This window comes from Ovis canadensis, chromosome 8, assembly GCF_042477335.2.
Source record: "Ovis canadensis isolate MfBH-ARS-UI-01 breed Bighorn chromosome 8, ARS-UI_OviCan_v2, whole genome shotgun sequence".
NCBI lineage: Eukaryota > Metazoa > Chordata > Mammalia > Artiodactyla > Bovidae > Ovis > Ovis canadensis.
In genome coordinates, this window is record NC_091252.1 from 31,169,001 (window position 1) to 31,190,585 (window position 21,585).

General features: G+C 43.5%; 1 protein-coding gene across 2 annotated transcripts in view; it reads right to left on the reverse strand.

Annotated features, from left to right (window-relative positions):
- Positions 1-1,098: 1,098 nt before the first annotated feature.
- Positions 1,099-21,585, reverse strand: part of DCBLD1 (discoidin, CUB and LCCL domain containing 1) — a 75,718-nt gene continuing 55,231 nt past the window's right edge. For both annotated transcript variants that reach the window (XM_069599169.1, XM_069599170.1), the window contains exons 6-15: positions 15,060-15,193; positions 10,202-10,242; positions 9,053-9,268; positions 8,510-8,634; positions 8,079-8,238; positions 7,883-7,990; positions 6,331-6,418; positions 6,057-6,106; positions 5,195-5,314; positions 1,099-3,119 (exon numbers count right to left, since the gene is read on the reverse strand). In XM_069599169.1, coding sequence (XP_069455270.1) covers positions 2,611-3,119; positions 5,195-5,314; positions 6,057-6,106; positions 6,331-6,418; positions 7,883-7,990; positions 8,079-8,238; positions 8,510-8,634; positions 9,053-9,268; positions 10,202-10,242; positions 15,060-15,193 — 1,551 coding nt within the window. In that variant the 3' untranslated portion in view covers positions 1,099-2,610. The remainder of the gene's footprint in view (positions 3,120-5,194; positions 5,315-6,056; positions 6,107-6,330; positions 6,419-7,882; positions 7,991-8,078; positions 8,239-8,509; positions 8,635-9,052; positions 9,269-10,201; positions 10,243-15,059; positions 15,194-21,585) is intronic.

Here is a 21,585-nt window from a genome sequence, read left to right on the forward strand (position 1 = left end):
TATGAAAGGCCTTGTGATGATGTTTTTGTGAAAGGCTGTTCATGGTGATAAATATGATACCAGTTTCTGCTAAGAACCTAAAGCAGTGCAAAATAAGAGAAATGTCTAGTATCCTTTCTAGGCTGATTATAAACATGAGTTAGTGCGCGTGTAAATCACAGTAATAGAAGCCAGAGCAGCGTCAGCAACCTCTGTGGATGGCTTAGTCTTGTCTGTCTGAGCAGATATCTTTCTGCCACAATTGTAAGAAGTGACGGACTGCAATTTTTGCCTCCCAGTAGGATTTGATACCATAGAAAAAAAACAGTTGCCTTATCATAGGTGCTAATTTTGCAAAACGGAAAAGAAAAGCATAGTATTTTCCTGCTCTTATCCTGTAGTTTTGGCTCGGCTGTTTTGGGTGTATCAGACAGACTTTTCCACTGACCATCCTGGGCTGTGCGGTGAGGCCATCCTGAGGAAGTGGTGTTCCAAAACAAAGTCCTGTCCTCGCGCTTTCTGTCATTATTGGATCATGTATATGGGAAAGAAATGGGATAGATGGGCACTGCTCCACTGTAGAGAAGTGTGGTTTTTTTGACTAGTATTTTAATGTTAAAAATACATGCAGCCCAAATGTCACTGTTCTTATCTGTAAGCCTTGGAGGAAGGCACACTCACATCGTTTTTATGCATGAGGAAACTGAGGCTCAGGGTTAAGTAATGACAAACTGGATATACAGATGGGTCATGGGCAGACCATAAATAAAACAGAACTCTGGCTGGCAGCCTACAGCAAAAAGCATAGGAAACCAACTCATTATCCACAGTAGCCAATAGAGAGGCCAGCTTGCTGTAAGTCAGGCTTGTAGGAAGTCAGACCACTACTCTGGAAACAATGCAGGAAGCCAAATTAAAATGCCTGAAACTGACCCCAGATCGCTAGGACTTTATTAATAACTGACAGCTTCCCTCATTTCTGTCCCTATTTCCAACTTAGGACCAACCAGAGGAAGCCACGTATGCTCTTCCCATTGTACCGCTTGCCCTTGTATGGAGGCTGAGCCTCCAGTGCCTTCAGTAGGCCAGCAAGCAGGATACCAATGAGAGGCAGGTATGTACATTGGTTTGGCATAGTTTATTACAATTAGTATGCATAGAAAACCATGTAAACTCACAAGGTAAATGGTTTGTCCTCCATAGTAACCACAGATAGTCTGCTGCGACCTTCCAGCACCTCCATATCACAGAAACTGTCATACAACTAGTATTATACATTTTTAGGGAAAGAATTTTTTGGTCTACATTTTCTATTAAAACAAAAACATACACTTTCCTTTTTGACAAAAGAGGTTAAATTCACACGTGCCCCCCACCCACAGTGAACTTACAAAGCAAACTCAGATAAAACCACTGGACAATGAGGTACAGCTGAAGTCAGGGCCAATCTGGAATTATAGACACCTATTTAAGGGAAAATTTTTTCTTACAAAATTAGCACTTTCCAGCCATCTCGGTAGAAAAAGCCCTATGTAGATTTGGCTTCAGTCACTTTTAATAAGAACACACTTCAAATAACTTTTTTTGTGTTTTCAAATAGTACAATGTGCTGTTTCCGACGAGTCATGAAAACTGTGGGCGTCTGACCTCAGCAGTATTTTTCATCTGAGGCACAAAAGCATCTGACACAGTAATTTAGAGCGTAATTGCTGTGCCACCTTCACTGTGTCTGTTGAGCAGTTTTGGTTGCTCTAAGTCTGGGCATTTGGCTTTGCAGACAGTTTGAAAAGGCAGATTTGCATGTGAAAGCGAGTTATCTGCCAGGCCCAAGGTGAACAAGAAGCAACCTGTCAGGAAGGCCAGCTGCTCAGAGGGCCAACTCCTGCAGGCTGAGGGAAGTGAGGTCCCCTGCAGGCCACGGAGACCTGGTCCTTGGACCCCTTGACAGGCCACTGCGCATGCCCACCTGAAGTGAGGTGCCTGTATTTTGTTTGTTCTTTTTAATCTACAATAGTAATTGCAAACAACCACCCTGGTGTGCTTTTCATGCTTCAAGTAATTTCATTCCTTCCAGGAGAAGAATGCTAACAATGCTTTTAGTTTTCCATATCAAAGGAAAGGAAATGAGCCATAATAACAACAAGATTAAGTTTAAACAGACCTGCTGCTAACACAGTATCAGATAAAATATATTTTAAAAGTGAACATACTATTATATGTTTTTGCAACAGCTGCATTCTCCCACTTAACCTCCCTGCAGAACGAAAATCTGCTAAAGCAAATTTAAGTTACTTTAATCTTGTTAAATACAACTCTGTACAGATTGCACATTTTTACATCGAAGCAGCTCAGTATCACAGTTAGAGAAATGAAAACGCCATCTGAAGAATGTTCATTTTTCTAGCCCACAAAACCCAACAGACGCTGGCCCTCAGGGTCAGAACAAACCAGCTGCACAATTCTGTAAACAGTGTGGAGGGGGGCTCCCCGCAGGATCCTGTTCCACTGCGCACACACGCACGCGCACACACCACACTCACACGCACACTCTCCCGAGCGCATCGGCTTCCAGGGCGGCGCGCAGTCCGGCGCTCAGTACCGCAGCAGCAGTTTGATTCACAGTGTGTGTGTTCACAGAAGAGCGGTCATGGCCGTCGGGCTGAGGGGTCTGAGGCAGTCTCTGGGGGCCAAGTAGGCAGGGCTGCTCGCGGGGCTGACCTGGGGCTTCTGATGGTCGGGAGGGGCGCAGCCCGCGGCTAAGCCGCCGCCCTTGGGCTGGTCGTAGCCCGGCTCCGCGGGCGCGGGGCTCGGCGGCCGCTGGTAGCCGGCGGCTGGGGAGAAGGCGCCAGAGGAGAGGGAGTGCTTGTGCGCCGGCCGGGGCCCGGGCACGCGGTAGCCGCTCCGCGCCGAGAAGGTGTGCGCGCGGGCCAGGTGCCGCTCCACGATGGGCGTGGCGTACTCGGGCTCGGGGTTGGTCAAGGGCAGCGCGTACTCGTGGTGGCCGGCCGGCAGGGGGCAGTCGTAGTGGCCGCCGGCCTCGGTACCCAACCCCGCCGCGTCCGCCTCGGTGTCCATCGGCCGGAAGGTGGAGCCCTTCCTGGTGACCGTCTCGGTGCCAATCATGAGAGGCTGCTGGTAATCTGAAACCCAAAGAGTAGACTTTCGGTACTCCAGCCACTCCCCGGCTGTCCGGGGAGGGGGTGCTCTGCCCTGTGCCTGACGTGTACCAGGCGGAAGAGAAAGATGTAAGCAGCACAGATACCACGCCTCGAGAGGCAGAGGTTACCTCTAACCACACCTAGGGGTATGAAAGAACATCTTCATGGAGCTCTTAAACTGGCTCTTGAAAGGCTACATTTTGGAGTTGAAGATAATACTGTCAGGAAAGGGAAAAGTGACTGAACAACGTATTAAACAACCATGAACAAAGAGTGTGGTGTAACCAGAGCATGGGAGATGTGGAGAAATTTAATAGCAAAGACCAGAGTGATAGGTTGGGAGTTAACGACAACTGGTAATGGTGATCATGGGCCTCCCAGGTGGCACTCCTGGTAAAAGACCTGCCTGCCAGTGCAGGAGACCTAAGAGACGCGGTTCGATCCCTGGGCCAGGAAGATCCCCTGCAGAAGGGAATGGCTACACACCCCAGTAATGCCTGGAGAATCCCATGGACAGAGGAGCCTGGCTACAGTCCATGGGGTGAGAAAGAGCACACAACTGAGCGACTAACAACAACGATAATCATAAAGCTCGCATTTATCGAGTCCTTTCTTGGCGCCAGGCACTATTCTATAACATTAATAAATCAATTAGTTAAATCCTCTGGAAAAAACGTATTATGAGGTAATTTCCTCATAGTACGTTTACAGACGGGAAACTGAAGCAGAGAGAAATTTAAGTAATTTTTCCAGGATCACACAGGTAGCAGCCAGTGGGGCAAGAATACAAACACATGCTCCAGGCGCGAGTTGTTGCCTATACCCTACATCATGGTGGGTAGCGAGTGCCCTGCCAGAGAGTTCCGCTTAATTGTATAGAAACCTATGGAGATTCTAAATAAGTGACTGGCAACTAGAGGTAACCCTGGAAGGAGACAGAAGAGGGAAAGATAAAAGTAAAAAGAAAAATGAAACCCAAAAAGTCATAAATTAGGGGACTAGCAGCAGCTTTGGAAGGACCACATATTGGGGACAGGTATCAGAAGAATATGCCCTCCTTCATAGCTCAGTGGGTAAAGAATCTGCCTGCAATGGAGGAGAGCTGGGTTCGATTCGTGGGTCAGGAAGATCCCCTGGAGAAGGAAATGGCAACCCACTCCTATATTCTCACCTGGAGAATCCCATGGACAGAGGAGCCTGACAGGCTACAGTCCATGGGGTCACAAGAGTCGGACATGACTTAGCGACTAAACCACCATCAGAAGAATTGGCCACCAACAATGTAAGTAGGGTAAGAGGAAAGAGGAGCTTTCCAGCTGTTCAGCCCTGAAAAATGGGATGCACAGATGGAAGCCACTTAGAAAAGGAGTTCCTGGAGCATATGGGTTAGTAAACGATTGTTGTGGGACTTCCCTGGTGATCCAGTGATTAAGACTCTGCATTTCCAATGCAGGGGTTCAATCCCTGGTAAGGGAAAGAAGATCCCATGTGCCATAGGGCATGGCCAAAAAGTTTTTTAAAAATTAAAAATTTTTTCAATTTCTTTTTAAAATTTCACTTACTATGTATACTGTATTTTACAAAACTGTTGGTCCATGATGGATTAGACATTTTGAAAAACCAAACAATAGATCCTTCTTCATAAATCCAGTGACTCCACAATGGCTTGTCAAAACCCTGAGGCCATCCTAACAGATTGCTTCATGTCCTTCTTCCTCTTTCTTTAGAGCAGGAGCTATGCTGAATTCATCTTTCTAGTCCCTTTCCTAGTGCCTTAATCAAAACCTTAGTAACAAAAATAGATTAAGTAAGGGCATCCAAGTTTCAGTGGTACTTCAGGACCATCGCTCTGGGTGTCATTAGAGGCCCTGCAGGTGTAAGAGTCTGAGCTAAACGGGGCTTTGGAGAGATATTTCAGTGTTAGTCTGTGACTCTTTACAGAGCACAGTGATGCACCAGATCCTGTCTAAACAAAAGGCTTCGGTCGTACCTCTCTTCCCGGCCGCCCCTCTCCCGTAAGCAGCACCTTACAGCAGCCACGGAGACTTGGTGCCTACCTGCTGTATCACTGGTGACGAGATCCAACTTTTGTGTCATCTCCTTTTCATTATCATAGCTGATGGTAAACTCAGCTGACTGATGCCTGGCAAAGGGATACTTGATCTGCTTCCAACAGTCTGGAATAAAGATAACATGGAACAAATATCTCAGGAGTATAACACACTCACTCCACAACAGGTTCCTCCTAAAGTCAGAGGTCAGGCTGCCTGTTGCCAGCTGACTGTGACACACGTACAACCACACTCTCCAGGTGTGTGGTAGAAACAGCAGCAGCACACGCCACCCAAACCACTTTTTCCACCGTGCCTGTAAAATGCACTTGTTTTCCCACTCCAAATGTGTACCCATCGGCCCCCAGATTATCCCCAGTTTAGACTACCCGGGCAAGAACTTTCCTAATCTGAGCTGACAGGGCATTTGGGACCTTGAAGAGTCCACACAGCTGGCGGTTCAGAGCCTTTGAAGGTGGCACCCTAAGGTGGCCTTGAGATTCTCAGGGGTCCTGCCTGCTGCCCTCTCTCTGGACCATAGCTGATCCCGTGTCCTAAGGAGTCTCTGAAACCTGCCAGACCCAGTCCTTCCCCGGATTTCCCAGAATGAAAAACACAAGGCCTGAAGGCAGTGTGGTGACTCAAACTCCAGTTGCCAAAAAATAATTTTGACAAATGATGGGATGATGTTGAACAAAGGTAAAAGTAAACTGGCTGTGAAGATTTTAAATTAAGAGATAGGATACAATATATTCTTTCCTGTTAGATTTGCTAACTTAAAGCTATTAAATCTTACTTCTTTAACCATGTGTGTGGGTTTTCATGTCCTCAAAGACAGAATAAAACTGTAATAATTTTTTCAACCAACCTGTTTTCTGAGTCTTAGATGATCCATAAGGATTTCCTTTCTTCTTCTTCCTATTAAAACAAAAAAATCCCACTGAAAATATTTCTAAATGATAGGTACTACTCATGAAATGATACTTTCTCCCTCTCTCCAACTTGTTTTAAAAGTATAAGTTAACATTTTATCTTGGAAGAAGTGATGCTGCTTTCTACATGTGAACATATGAAGAGCATTAAACTTTTGTGATTGTTGACATAATTAGAATAAAAATGTTTTTAAATGTGAAGCCACATACTTTCTAAGGACTGCAAAGATTCCCACTCCAACAGCCAGCACGAAGAAGAACAGCACCAGTGGAATAACAATAGTTGTGATGTTTAATCCTAAAAAGGGGGAAAGCCACCACATTACAACAGAAATGAAGCACGACCAAATCCCATGATCTAAAACTGGACACTGATTTGAAAAGTCCTCACTGGTTTAACATGTGGGGAAAAAGAATGCACGCTAGACATGTAATGATACTGGAAACCAAAAAGAGAGGACTCAAAATCTCAGCTAAAATTTAGGAAAATAAAATTGATCTCCCCTCCCGCCCCCGCCCCCGCCCCCGCCCCGCCAAGGCACTTTCCACTGTTTCTTGGGATTAACATTTACTCTGAATTTGTTGCCTGGATCATATTAGACTAAAAACCAAAATGGCTGGGGAGGTTTACAGCTGGCCTTATTCAGGCAGGTAGATGATGTAAGCCCAGTGCAGAACTCTCAGCGTGGCTCAGGTAAGCATTTCCCCAAGAGGGGGGCAGGTTTGGACCTGTAGGGTAACAGAAGCCCAGGGAACCAGACCTTTGGAACTGTGGACTGAAAGGAAATGCACCCTAACATCAGACCATGTCTTCCCACAAGGGTCTGTTTAAGGAAGAAGGTCACTTTAACAACCACTGAAGACCCCAAGCTTGTTGAAACTATGAAAACTAAAGGAGAAATGTTTCTTCTTAACCCTTCTTTTTTCTGTGTTCCCGGGGAAGAAAATAAAGGAATGATCAGGAGTGGAAATGTGTAGTTCATGAAACGGAAGACAAGGAACTTAGAAGGGAACAATATTGATGTAAGTAACAGTGGGAATTTGGGGAAGATCTGACAGGTCAAACATCCAGTAACATCCAGGGAAATGGTTAACTAAATGATGGTATGTCCATATGAAGAAATACTATAAAGATATTAGTAACTGTGTTTCAACTATTTAATAGCATTGGAAAATGCTCATAATACAATGTCAAATGAAAAATATATGCTACAGAACAAAATATGCGGTATGCTGCCACTTTGTTTAGAAGTTACAAAAATAAATATAATTGGATACACAGTGGAATACAGTGACCATGGATGTTGATTTGTGGATGATTTTTAATTTCTTATATATATCTCTCAAATCTACCAAATTGTATAAAATATGCAAATTATTTTACATTCTGAAAAAAATAAATTTATTTTTAATGTTTATTATTTTAAGTTGTCAGTGTGTCTCAGAGAACTTTCTCTAATATACTTTTTTATGGTTATTAGAGTATTCCATGGCATGAATGTGCTATTGCTATTTTTTTCCTACAAAAGATTTATGTAGTGTTTGAAGGGCACATACTTTTGTTTCCAGTCTGTTTCTACTTACAGCATCGCAATGAAAAGCGTGGATACATATTATCTTATGCTTATGCAGATACCTCTGAACCATCCGCCTCCAGACACTTAGATGACAGAGGAAAAAAGAATGTTGTTGAAGCTACTGTATTATCGGCTAGAATACCAGTTACGTTCCTTAAGAAACCACAAAACGATCCCTGCCATACCTTTGGGCACTTCTTCAGAGGGGATGGGTTTTGAGATTGTCTTATCTTCTCCTTTCGTTGAACCAACAGTATTCACACTTGTTTCGTGCCACACCAGTGAGTCATTACCTGAGTGAGAAGAGATGTTGGAGAAACTACACTGGTAACAGCAGTTTGTGAAAGGAGGGGACCGGAATTCAGTAACTCCGTCACTCACCCTGAGTCCTGCTTGGTGCAATCTGGCAGCCAAGGAGCTCCACTTTCAAGGCTATCCGCTGGTGCCACGTCTGGGGGATGACCCGCACGTATCTGGCCACAATGGGAGGGATGAAATTGTTCCGCACGGGGTCCCGAAAATTAGAGTTGCCCTGAAACACCTGTAGGAACAAGTAACTTTTACCTGGAGATTCTATTAGTTTCTAGGTCTTGATCAACCCACTCACACCTGGTGATACGAAATCAAAGCCTGGATTCTGTGTCCGCTGCATTTGTATAGACATGCCTGATATTGAAGATACAAGGCTTTGCACTCAAAGGCTAAGTAACTGGATGTGGTACTGGAAACACACTAATGAAAATATCCAGAGGCCCGCTCTCTGACTCAGTTCCTCCCTCCGACTCAGTTCCTCCCTCCAGAGTGTCTCTTACCTTTTCTTCATTATTCACAATTCCTTTATAGGTCTTCCACTTGGAGTTGTTGTTTCTGAAGTTCATTACAAAACTCTTTACATAGAAGTTGAAATTAGACTGTGTGGATCCTGTAGTCCTAATTCCTTGTAAGAAAATATTATTTATGGGTTAGTTTTAAAAATATGTTATCCATAACTTGCTTTATTATTTTTAGGTTTCTTTTCCTTTCCCCCCTCCCCCATCTGAAATTTCAAATCATTTTTCAGGCCTGCTTTTCTTATCTGCATTTAGAAACGTGATGACAGATGAGTTTTCACACTGACAACACGCCCTAAAAAGGTTTCGCAAAGAGATACCAGCTCTCTTATCCACACATCCATCTGTATACCCTCCACACAGGTTCTTCTCACAGAGACAAGGTGAAGATTTATTACTCTTTTTTTTGAAGATTTGTTACTTTTAAACAAAACATGATATTTTGAGATGGGGACACCCATGCAAATTCAAGACAATTTCAATGGCAAGTCATCTTGTTTCATGAAATTGCGGTTGTGTCCGTACCTGTTATTTTCTTTTTCTCTCCCAAATCTATCCTCAGCCACTCTCTCTGTTTGTGATTCTTGCTCCTGTCTCCTGAAGCCCACGACGGGCCTTGGTCCTGAAGTCGGGCTTGGCCAGGAGACCAGCGGACCTGATCTCCAGTCTCATTGATCCACTCCCAAGAAGAAGAAGCTCTGATTTGCCTGTCAGGTTCCAAAATCAAGGATCCACTGCAGCCTAGGATAAAGGGCAGGAAAAGATTTCAGAAAGGGACACACAATGAAAGCAAAAAAAAAAAACAAAAAAAACACACCACCCCATTTCACCTAGAGTCAGTTGATTTACTTCTGTTCTGATACTGAATCAACTGTTTAATTACCCGTTTTTAATGATCCAGAGTTCCATTTGACTTGTTGGTCCTGTGGTGTCTTGAAATTGTTGCTGTTTTTTTAACAGAATGTATATCCCCTAAAAGTGATATCTCTTTGTCCCCACTGTAGATTTTCCTTTCTATCCTCCTAAATTCACCCTAGTTTCAATGAAGTGCAAGGTGTCTTAAAAGCTTAATGCTGAGGTTCTTCTCAGTTGCTTAGAAGGGGGACTTCATGCTCTGTACCCTTGAAGAGCAGATACAGCAGGTGCTCAAAGATCAGTTCATCATACCCAACATCACCCTTAGGTGCTTAACTACAGCAATGCCCAAGACAATGCGAGGGCAGCAGATAAAAGGCCAGTCCTCTTCCTGGGCAGTTCTCCCCAAATATCTTATATGAGGGAGACTATTTCCCTGGAATAAGTTCCATGATGGAGGGGCTAAAAAAGGCCTTTATACTATATATTCATTTTCAATAACTTGATCACAAATACAAGTTGTACTTACTCAAAAGCTTTTTCTGTTAAAAATTGACAAAGGAATTTATCTTAAATGTCATTTTAAATTTTCATTCTTTTCGGCAAAAGTTTGAGAGATTATTAAAAAAAAAAAATTCTTCCTAGTGCTAATTGGGTTTATTCTCTGAGGTATTTTTAAGTCACAGCATATTGGTGCTACATAGCCTGAGGGGAAACAAAAATAATCCTTTAAACTATCTCATCTGAGGGGTATGGAAGAATAAACTACCCCTGAAGATTTTTAAATTACCAAATTCTTAAGGAAAGCATGATCCTTACCATTGGAGGTAAACAGAAAGCGCTTGTCTGACAGGGAACCACTGAAATAATAAACACAAAGATGAGGAGGTGAGTTGCTTACTGGATCTTAATGACTGGTACAGCGCTGCAGCACGGGGCTCAGAGCCTTCCCACACCGCATGTGATCCTCAGAGCACCTGGCAAGGCCACTCTTCTCTCCGTCACTGGCTTTTCATAGACCAAGAAACTCGGGCCCTTTGAAGGTAAGCAACTTCCCTCAATTCTTGGCCAGTGGCCAAGACACTCGAGGCACTGCTTGTGAATAAAAATTCCGTGCCGTTTCCATCACGCCACAGTGTACTGGGAAGGAAATGTACACATACACGGTCTCTAGGACACCCTGAAATCCCAGGTAATGAGTTTGTGGTGACGGAGGCAGAAAGGACATGCCCTTTGCTTCAGCAGGCACCCCCACAGCGCCCCACTCACTATCAACCGTCAAGGACCACTATGAAGACGCCTGCTCACTTTTAGAAGAATGAGCATGTTATCTGCTGCCTTTGCTACAGACTTCACTCCTTCCCTGAGTGGCCCTTCTCAGCCTGAGGGACCTCCTCAGCCTGGTCCCTCCAGTCATACTCCGACCTCCTGCAGCAAAGACACCAAGCTGTGAAGCAGTTCCTGCCTCTGGATACCAAGGTGCACCTGGAGAAAACTCAGAGCACCTCACTGACAGGTCCTGAACCAGTCCCCCACTGCTGCTGGACAGTCCCGCACAGCTGGCATTGACCCTTGGGGCTCTGGGCCCCCCAGTTCTATGACTTGTATTACTTTCCTGGCGAACTTATCAAATCAGCCTTGCTCTGCAGTTGTCTCCAGCAGAGAAGAGGTTCCTAAGGCCTACAATCACATTTTTCTTTTTGTAAATCCCTCATCAACTCAATGCTGTGACAGTACAGAGAATGAATAGAAAACTTGAAATTTTCAAGATTCATCTTATATGCATCATGCTTTATGTATTAGATACCAGAGTTAAACAAAAAAGGTAGATATCACTGTCATGTTCAATTTTACAATCTGAGTACTGCTTACAATTTTAGATGTTTTGACTCAATTACTATGGTAATAATGGACAAAGAGTACTGAAATGTGAAATCCACAGAGAACCCAAAAATAGTCTGGACAAGAATATTAGCACATTCACATCAAAGGTTTTGTTTTTTGTTTTTTTCTTAAGTAACAGGTTTTTCTTTCATAAGTAAGTAACAGGCTTTCCTGGTGGCTCAGATGGTAAAGCGTCTGCCTACAATGCAGGAGACCCGGGTTTGATCCCTGGGTTGGGAAGATTCTCTGGAGAAGGAAATGGCAACCCACTCCAGTACTCTTGCCTGGAAAATCCCATGGATGGAGGAGCCTGGTAGGCTACAGTCTATGGAGTTGCAAAGAGTCGGACACGACTGAGCGACTTCACTTCACTCACTTCACTTTTCTTTCATATTCTTTGTCCACTCTCAGGAAGAGACTCTGTAAGCCTTGGTTTTCCACATTCAGGTTCTATTATGATCCGTGCCGAGTATAATGCAGGGACCAACCATTTCATACCTGAGAAAATGCAGGCCCACGTGGATCATCGGACCTCCTTCAGTTCATAGTTAGTGGCTGAGTGGAGGTGAGGACCCAGTTTTCCTAGCCTTTAAAGAAAGGTCCACACTGTTGCAGTTCACATTTTTGCGATTCATATTTAAATTAGTTAAGATGTATTTAGAACCTCTTCTTGATTTTTCCATTTCCTCTAACATTCCTGCACTATTATACTTGAAGTTTGGCCGGATAAGCCCAAATAATACTGCCTCTTCCCTGATCGCCTGGATGTGCTCTCACTGCCAGGAATCATTAAAAGATTTATTCTGTGACTGAAAAAGAGAAGTTAAAGCAAGAAGGTTAGCTTTGGAGTTAACCCAGAGAAGATGATGATGCTAGGGAAGGCTGTGCTTCTCAGATCTCTCTGCTTGGCTCTCCTCTATTATCAGCTGGAATATGTTTTTCCATTTCACCCAATTAAACTAATTAAATACAAACACCTAGAGAATTCTGTAAGTAAATAAGCTGCTGCTTTTAAAAATAAAAACCCCCTAGGGAGGATGGGATTCTGAGGCATTTGCACACTAGGGTGAATGAATCAGATTCCAGGAATTGCCAGCCTTCCCAGAGGGCTGCAGAAGCCATCATGAATTGTCTGATGTAAACACAAAGCCCTCTCTGCAGATGGTCTGAGCCATCGTCCTCTGTGAGGTCAGTGGCTCTTCCTGATTCCATTCTGGTCTCCTCAGATCAGGGAAGTGACCTGACCCGGGATGAATCCCAGAAGAACCCTAGATATTTACTTTAGGGACCCCTTCTTCCTCAGTGGCAATGCTTCCTTCTGTGTGTCTTCCTGAACACCAAACAATCATGCGTGGGAACAGAAGTTCAATGACCGCATGTAGTGTGCTTCCCCAACAGCAAAACACCACCGATCAAAACAGCGGCTCCCTGAAGACCTGGGAATGGAAATCAGTGGAAGGGATGGTGTGAGCACACAGTGTACTCTTTTCTGCTGATCACAAAAAGAAGACCACAGAGCCAGAGGGGAGAAGGGACCTTGATATAGTTCTAGACTTCCGTCTATGCACACCAAAGCAAAAATCATTCAATTAGTTCAAATAACTATATGGATTGTGGAGCAAAACTTTGCTAATTCATTTATGATTTCGATTTCTGGACTCTTACTTTTGCCCTAAAGTTTAATATCAAATTATATAAAGTGACTTCTAATGTAGTAAGTCCAGTTGATGTAGAAGAAGTAATTGAGGACATTATGTCTACTTTTATTCAATAGCTTAAATAACTTTTCTTCAAAAGTAAAATAAAATCCAAGTAATACAAGTTTAACTTTTTCCTATCCCGTTTTTCTAAAAAAGAAGCATGCAAATGTATTCAAACAGGCAAGATATCCAAAAACAACAGACTTAAGGCCAGAGGCCAGTTTTTTGGGCCTGTTTGGAGAAGTCGCACCGCAACAGATCCAGGTCACAGCTGGATACCTTCCTGATAAATAGTAACACAGTATCAATAGAGCAAACCATAAAACACATAAATAGATCAACAGTCAAAGTTGAGCAGACACTTAAAGCTTACTGTGCAGAAGCAATACGCTATGCTATAAATACTATAAATCATGTCTGACTCTCTGCCACCCATGGACTGTAGCTCACCAGACTCCTCTGTCCATGGGATTCTTCTGTTCTCCTGGCAAGAATACTGGAGTGGGTTGCTCTGCCCTCCTCCAGGTGATTTTGCTGACCCAGGGATTGAACCCGCGGCTCTTTTCCACTAGTGCCACCTGGGAAGTGCCCCATAAATCAGGGTATAAATTTACAAATCAGGATATAAATTTTAATGTCCCAAAGATTTTGAGGTAAATATGCAAGTTTAAAAAAATGTATATCCTTATGTGTGAGCATATATAATACATGTGTACATAATATAAAATGTTATTTATGTTTATAGTTCATATGTATGAGCACATACATGTGTATATACAGTCAGCCATATCTGCAGATTTTGCATCCCCAGATTCAACCAACCAGAGTAAAAATATTCAGGAAAAAAATTCCAAAAAGCAAAATTTGAATTTGCCACATGCAACTCTTTACACAACATTTACAGTAGTATTGACAACTATTTACATAGCATTTACATTGTATTAGGTATTATAAGTAATCTAGAGATGATTTAAAGTCCATGGCAGGATGTGCACAGCTATATGTAAATGTTATGCCATTTCATACAGGGAACTTGAGCAGCCCTGGATTTGGGTATCCACGGGGGTCCTGAAGCCAATCCCTGAGGACGCTGGATTTGGGTATCCACAGGGGTCCTGAAGCCAATCCCTGAGGACGCTAACTGTGTACACAGTGGCTCAAGCAGCACTGCTCCCTCACCAGGTGGCCACCCATTCCAAAGGGAGCGTCCCTCTGGACCAGTCTTAGCTGCCTGCTTATACGGATGGACATCTGGATCAAAAGGCTAGCCTATTTTAGCTATAGCAGTTCTAGTTTTCCTCTCTAGAAGCTGAGGAAACCTGAAAGCAAGAAAAGCTGAGGTTGAAGTGTTTAAAACAACTGACACTTTTTTCGTAAAACACTAAAGGATAACACAAACAGAAGTTAACAGCGTTAACAAAAGCCATCTTTTTTTCACTTCTCAACTGCTATTCATCCTTAAGAGACGGTCTCTAGGGATCCTCTAGGGATTTCTGTGGTTCTGCCTGGGTTTATTTCAGTCCTGTGTCTCCTTCAGTATCTTTGGTAATGTTGGCGAGAATCAGCTAGTTTACATAAACAGGAGAAACTAGAGAGGAATAAGCCTTTATTCCCTCCCACCGAAGCACCTGAGAGGAGAATGTTCTGCTGCCCTGGGACTTTAGAAATGTGCCATTTTAACCAACCTGTCAGCATAAACAGCGAACTATTTTATTGCTGCAAGACAAGTCACCTCAATTGTGTCAGACTCTTTACAACGCTATGGACCATCGCCCATCAGACTTCTCTGTCCATGGGATTCTCCAGGCAAGAATACTGGAAAGGGTTGCCATGCCCTCCTCCAGGGCATCTTCCTGACCCAGGGATAGAACCTGCATCTCTTAAGGCGGCTGCATTGGCAGGTGGGTTCTTTACCATTAGTGCCCATCTGGGAAGCCCAAATGGCCACTATAAATACTACTCTAAGCATTCAAACATTTTTCCCAGTTGACAGACCCTTGGTATCACATGCCAGCTGTCTTTAAAAAATTGTGAGCTGATTACATATGCCTGCAGGGTTACCTTGCATTCAGAACTAAAAGCTAAGTACTTACTCCCTTGAGAGAACACCATTGGCCAGGATTCCTTCATATCGACTTATCCCTTTGCGCAGAAACACGCTGATCTGACCACCCACTTCATCTGCAATCACTCCTGCATGGATGGCGGCTTTGCACAATAAAGAGGTCTGAAATACAGCAACATCATCACTTATAAGTGACTCAACAATGCATTTTACATATGGTGGGAGTTTTCCATTTTGTTGCAACTTGTGGTCAGGATGCCTACATGACCCATAATTTGGCTAAATTAAAATTCATTTAAAGTAGAAGGGAATGGAAAAAAGTATTAGATAACCATCTCAGAATGACATTAGAGCCATATATTTATGCTGACTAACTTGGGAACCTTCCCACGAGGTAGGAAGGAAGGGAGGTGGTTTACAGTATCCGTGGCTCTCTAGTGAATAATGCCTCCTGGTGGCCATGCCCATGTGTGGTCACCTCCTACACTGAATCTGAACTGGGCCACATCACTTGTTCTGTTCTGCTGCAGGTAACGTGGCCCTGCCAACTGTCAGTGAGGCCTCCTGAGACTCCCACCCCAGATGATCTATCACACAAATGCAGCTGCAATTCTAGACAAAGGAAGCTTAAGAACCAACCAACCCGCATTGTTGACCCACAAGCTGGTCAGCAAAGAAAATGGCTATCATTTTAAAACATCATTTTAAGTTCTGGGGTGACTTGTTCAGCAAGAATAGATAGCTGCTCAGCTTCTTACAAATCCTGAAAGATGATGCTGTTAAAGGGCTACACTCAATATGCCAGCAAATTTGGAAAACTTAGCATTGGCCACAGGACTGGAAAAGGTCAGTTTTCTTTCCAATCCCAAAGAAGGGCAATGCCAAAGAATGTTCAAAAACTATCGCACAATTGCACTCATTTCACATGCTAGCTAAGTAATGCTCAAAATTCTCCAAGCCAGGCTTCAGCAATACATGAACTGAGAACTCCCAGATGTTCAGCTGGATTTAGAAAAGGGAGATGAACCAGAGATCAAATTGCCAACATCTGTTGGATGATCGAAAAAGCAAGAGAATTCCAGAAGAAACATTTACTTCTGCTTCATTGACTGCTAACGCCTTTGACTGTGTGGATCACAACAAACTATGAAAATTCTTCAAGAGATGGGAATATCTGACCACCTTACCTGCCTCCTGTGAAACCTGTATGCAGGTCAAGAAGCAACAGTTAGAACCAGACATGGAACAACGGATTGGTTCCAAATTGGGAAATGAGTATGTCAAAGCTGTATATTGTCACCTTGCTTATTTAACTTATATGCAGAGTATATCATGCAAAATGCTGGGCTGGATGAAGCACAAGCTGCAATAAAGATTGCTGGGAGAAATATCAATAACCTCAGATATGCAGATGACACCACCCTTATGGCAGAAAGTGAAGGGGAACTAGAGTCTCTTGATGAAAGTGAAAGAGGAGAGTGAAAAGGCTGGCTTAAAACTCAACATTCAAAAAACTAAGATCATGGCATCCAGTCCCATCACTTCATGACAAATAGATAGGGAAACAATGGAAACAGTGAAAGACTTTATTTTCTTGGGCTCCAAAATCACTGCAGTTGGTGACTGCAGCCATGAAATTAAAAGATGCTTGCTCCTTGGAAGAAAAGCTATGACAAACCTAGAGCTTGTTAAAAAGCAGAGACATTACTTTGCCGATAAAGGTCCATCTAGTCAAAGCTATGGTTTTTCCAACAGTCATGAATGGATGTGAGAGCTGGATCATAAAGAAGGCTGAGCACCAAATAATTGATGCTTTTGAACTGTGGTGTTGGAGAAGACTCTGGAGAGTCCCTTGAATGCAAGGAGATCAAACCAGTCAATCCTAAAGGAAATCAACCCTGAATATTCATTGGAAGGATTGATGCTGAAGCACCAATACTTTGGCCACCTGATGTGAAGAGCCGACTCATTTGAAAAGACCATGATGCTGGGAAAGATTAAGGGCAGGAGGAGAAGGGGACGACAGAGGATGAGATGGTTGGATGACATCACGAACTCAAAGGATATGACTTTGAGCAAGCTCTGGGAAATGGTGAAGGACAGGGAAGCCTGGCGTGCTATAGTCCATGGGGTCACAAAGAGTCGGATATGACTGAGCGATTGTGCAACAACAGCAGTTTCTTATATTTGCTTTACTAAATACACATTTTGAGGATCATTTGAGAAGGTAAAACTTCCATACCACAGTTTCATTTTAAAATTAGACATTTAACAAGGCATCAAAACCAAAACTCCTTTCTCCAGGGGATCTTCCCAACCCAGAGATTCCTGGAGAATTCCATGGACTGTATAGTCCATGCGGTCACAAAGAATCAGACATGACTGAGCAATTTTCACTTTCAAAACCAAAATGGTAGTATCAGCCACATGGACAAGAAAACAGGATGAAGGTCTCAGAGCTAATGAAGAGCAACCCAGGGCCAACAGCCCCCTTCTCATTTCCTGAATCTCCTTTGAGTGGCTCTAACAGCTGGCTCAGCCCTCCATGGCTGCTGGCTGGGGTGATGAACCTGGAGCAGGTACCTGGCTGCCTCTGATTAGCAGGTGGCCCTGTGATTGGAAGTGCGGCTGGGGAGAAGGAAATGGAACTTTTTCACAGGGCGCCCAGGCCGGTGTGGGAGGGTGATTTGGCCATTAGCCCGGGACTGAGCAATCCAGAAGAATCTTTTCCTGAATAAATTTTAGCAATGCCTCACTTCTCTGCGATGGCTAGTGCCAAAAAGCAGCTCATGAAAATGTGTTTTATAACTGAACTTGGGAGTTTCTCTTTGTGTTAATGCCAACACTGTTTACCTTACTGCAGTGGACAGTTTTTCTTAGGTTTAGGTTATAATACTAGGAGGACCAATGAGAACAACCATATTTTTTGACTAATGTGAAGCCTCTTGATGAGGGTGAAAGAGAAGAGTGAAAAACCTGGCTTAGAACTCAACATTAAACAAAAACGAAGATCATGGCATCTGGTCCCATCACTTCATAATAAATAGAGGAGGAAAAAGTGGAAACAGTGACAGATTTTATTTTCTTGGGCTCCAGAATCACTGCAGATGGTGACTGCAGCCATAGAATTAATAGACGCTCCTTGGAAGGAAAGCTATGACAAACCTAGACAGCATATTAAAAAGCAGAGACAGCACTTTGCCAACAAAGGTCCATATAATCAAAGCTATGGTATTTCCAGTAGTCATGTAAGGATGTGAGAGCTGGACCATAAAGAAGGCTGAACACTGAAGAACTGGTGCTTTTGAATTGTGCAGAAGACTCTTGAGAGTCCTTGGACTGCAAAGAGATTCAACCAGTCAATCCTAAAGGAAATCAACCCTGAATATTCACTGGAAGGATTGATGCTAAAGCTGAAGCTCTAATACTTTAGCCACCTGATAAGAAGAGCCGACTCTGGAAAAGACTCTGATGCTGGGAAAGACTGAAGGCAGGAGGAGAAAGGGATAACAGAAGATGAGATGGTTGGATGGCATCACCGACTCGGTGGACATGAGATTGAGCAAACTCCAGGAGATACTGAAGGACAGGGAAGCCTGGTGTGCTGCAGTCCCTGGGATCAGAGAGTCAGACAGGACTTAGTGACTGAACAATAGCAAAAATGCGGTTGCAATAAAATTCAGAACTTTTGTGATCTTTAGACAGCTCATATTTCCTGAACTAGATTAGATTTGGCAAAGTGAGTCAGTTTTCCAGTGGCTACTACCATAGTGAAAAAAGGGGAGGATTTCATGACAGAGAAGAAATAAGAGAAGAGAATGCTGAAACAGATGCAGATACTACCCCCTTCTTGATTTGGAGGGAAAAAAAGAATTAGAAGATAGTAATCTTTAAAAAGGCAACTTGCCTTTTCATCTTTTATGAATTTTTTTAAGGTGTCTTGGAGAAATATCAATAACCTCAGATATGCAGATGATACCACCCTTATGGCAGAAAGTAAAGAGGAACTAAAAAGCCTCTTGATAAAAGTGAAAGTGGAGAGTGAAAAAGTTGGCTTAAAGCTCAACATTCAGAAAACAAAGATCATGGCATCCGGTCCCATCACTCCATGGGAAATAGATGGGGAAACAGTGGAAACAGTGTCAGACTTTGTTTTTTTGGGCTCCAAAATCACTGCAGATGGTGACTGCAGCCATGAAATTAAAAGACGCTTACTCCTTGGAAGAAAAGTTATGACCAACCTAGATAGCATATTCAAAAGCAGAGACATTACTTTGCCAACAAAGGTCCGTCTAGTCAAGGCTATGGTTTTTCCAGTGGTCATGCATGGATGTGAGAGTTGGACTGTGAAGAAGGCTGAGCACCGAAGAATTGATGCTTTTGAACTGTGGTGTTGGAGAAGACTGTTGAGAGTCCCTTGGACTGCAAGGAGATCCAACCAGTCCATTCTGAAGGAGATCAGCCCTGGGATTTCTTTGGAAGGAATCATGCTGAAGCTGAAACACCAGTACTTCGGCCAGCTGATGCGAAGAGTTGATTCATTGGAAAACACTCTGATGCTGGGAGGGATTGGGGGCAGGAGGAGAAGGGGACGACCGAGGATGAGATGGCTGGATGGCATCACTGACTCGATGGACGTGAGTCTGAGTGAACTCTAGGAGTTGGTGATGGACAGGGAGGCCTGGTGTGCTGTGATTCATGGGGTCGCAATGAGTCGGACACGACTGAGCGACTGAACTGGACTGAACTGATTATGGTTTTAGTCTCTTAGGGCACAAAATAGAGGCACTAGCTATAATGGGGACATCCTGAATGTAAATTCAGCAATTTAGCGTACCACCCTGTCTCTGCCTCCAACTCTACCAGATGTGAAGTCATCTTACTTCTCTGGACCCAGCTTCTCCTGGGCAGTGAAAAGGTTGGACTGGGTGATGTCCAGAATTCTAAAGGACACCCTATGTACTATTATACAGTCAATGCAAGGCTGCTTCCCTTTCTCAGCCCAAAATGAAAGGCAGATTGATCCAGGGGTCAGCTGGGCAGCTATTCCCACTGTCTCTGCGATCACCTGGCTTCCTCTGAATTCAGCCTGGGGATGGGATGGTCTTCACCCCAGGATCCCTGCTTGGACAAGGAGGACAGCTTTATGGGCCAACAAGCAATGGGACCTATTGTTATCATTGACAACAAATATTCTCATTTCCCACAGTCCCTAGCATTGACGTACCCAATGGTATGTGTCCCTTTTATGGAATTTATTTCATTATATTATTGCATATTAAATTACATGTATTTGTTTAATATTTTTTCATTATTTTAAAGGCACGACAATAGATACATCCCCAAGAGAATAACCACCAGATCTGGCTACCATAATATCATGATAAAATTGTAAGCCCTTTCCTGGGTTATTTCCAGGAAGGAAGGTTATTTCCTTAAAAAAAAAAAAAATCACTCCACCAACTTAAATAAAATTGATGTTTTCTAAAGCTGAGGCTTTTTCATCTTGTTGTTCAGTCGCTAAGTCACGTCCGACTCTGTGACCCCATGGACTGCAGCATGCTAGGCTCTCCTGTCTTTCACTGTCTCCTGGAGTTTGTGCAAACATGTCCACTGAGTTGGTTATGCTAACTATCTCATCCTTTGCCGCTCCCTTCTCCTTCTGCCTTCAGTCTTTCCCAGCATCAAGTTCTTTTCCAATGTGTTGGCTCTATGCAGCAGGCGGCCAAAGTACTGGAACTTCAACTTCAGCATCAAACCTTCCAATGAATATGCAGGATTGATTTCCTTTAAGATTGACTGGTTTGATCTCCTTGCTGTCCAAGGGACTCTCTAGAGTGTTCTCCAGCACCATGATTAGAAAGCATCAATTTTTCAGCACTCAGCCTTCTTTATGGTTGAGCTCTCACACCTGAACCTGACTACTGTAAAAACCATAGCTTTGACTATATGGACGTTTGCTGGCAAAGTGATGTCTCTTCTTTTTAATATGCTGTCTAGGTTTGTTATAGCTTTCCCTCCAAGGAGCAAGTGTCTTCTAATTTCAAGGCTGTAGTCACCATCCATAATGATTTGGAGCCCAAGAAAACAAAATATGTCACTGTTGCCATTTTTTCTATTTGCCATGAAGGGATGGGACCAGATGCCATGATCTTAGTTTTTTTAGTGTTGAGTTTTAAGTCAGCTTTTTCACTCTCCTCTTTCACCCTTATCAAGAGGCTCTTTAGTTCCTTTCACTTTTGGCCATTAGAGTGGTATCATCTGCATATCTGAGGTTGTTGATATTTTTCCAGGCAATCTTGATTCCAGCTTCTGATTCATCCAGCCCAGCATTTCCCATAATGTACTTTGTGTATCGGGCTTTCCCAGTGGTTCAGCGGTGAAGAATCTGCCTGCAGTGCAGGAGCTGCAGGACATGCGGGTTTGATCCCTGAGTTGGAAAGATGCTCTGGAGAAGGAAATGGCAACCCAATCCAGTATTTTTGCCTGAAAAATTCCAGGGACAGAGGAGCCTGGTGGACTACAGTCCATGGGGTCACAAAGAGTTAGACACA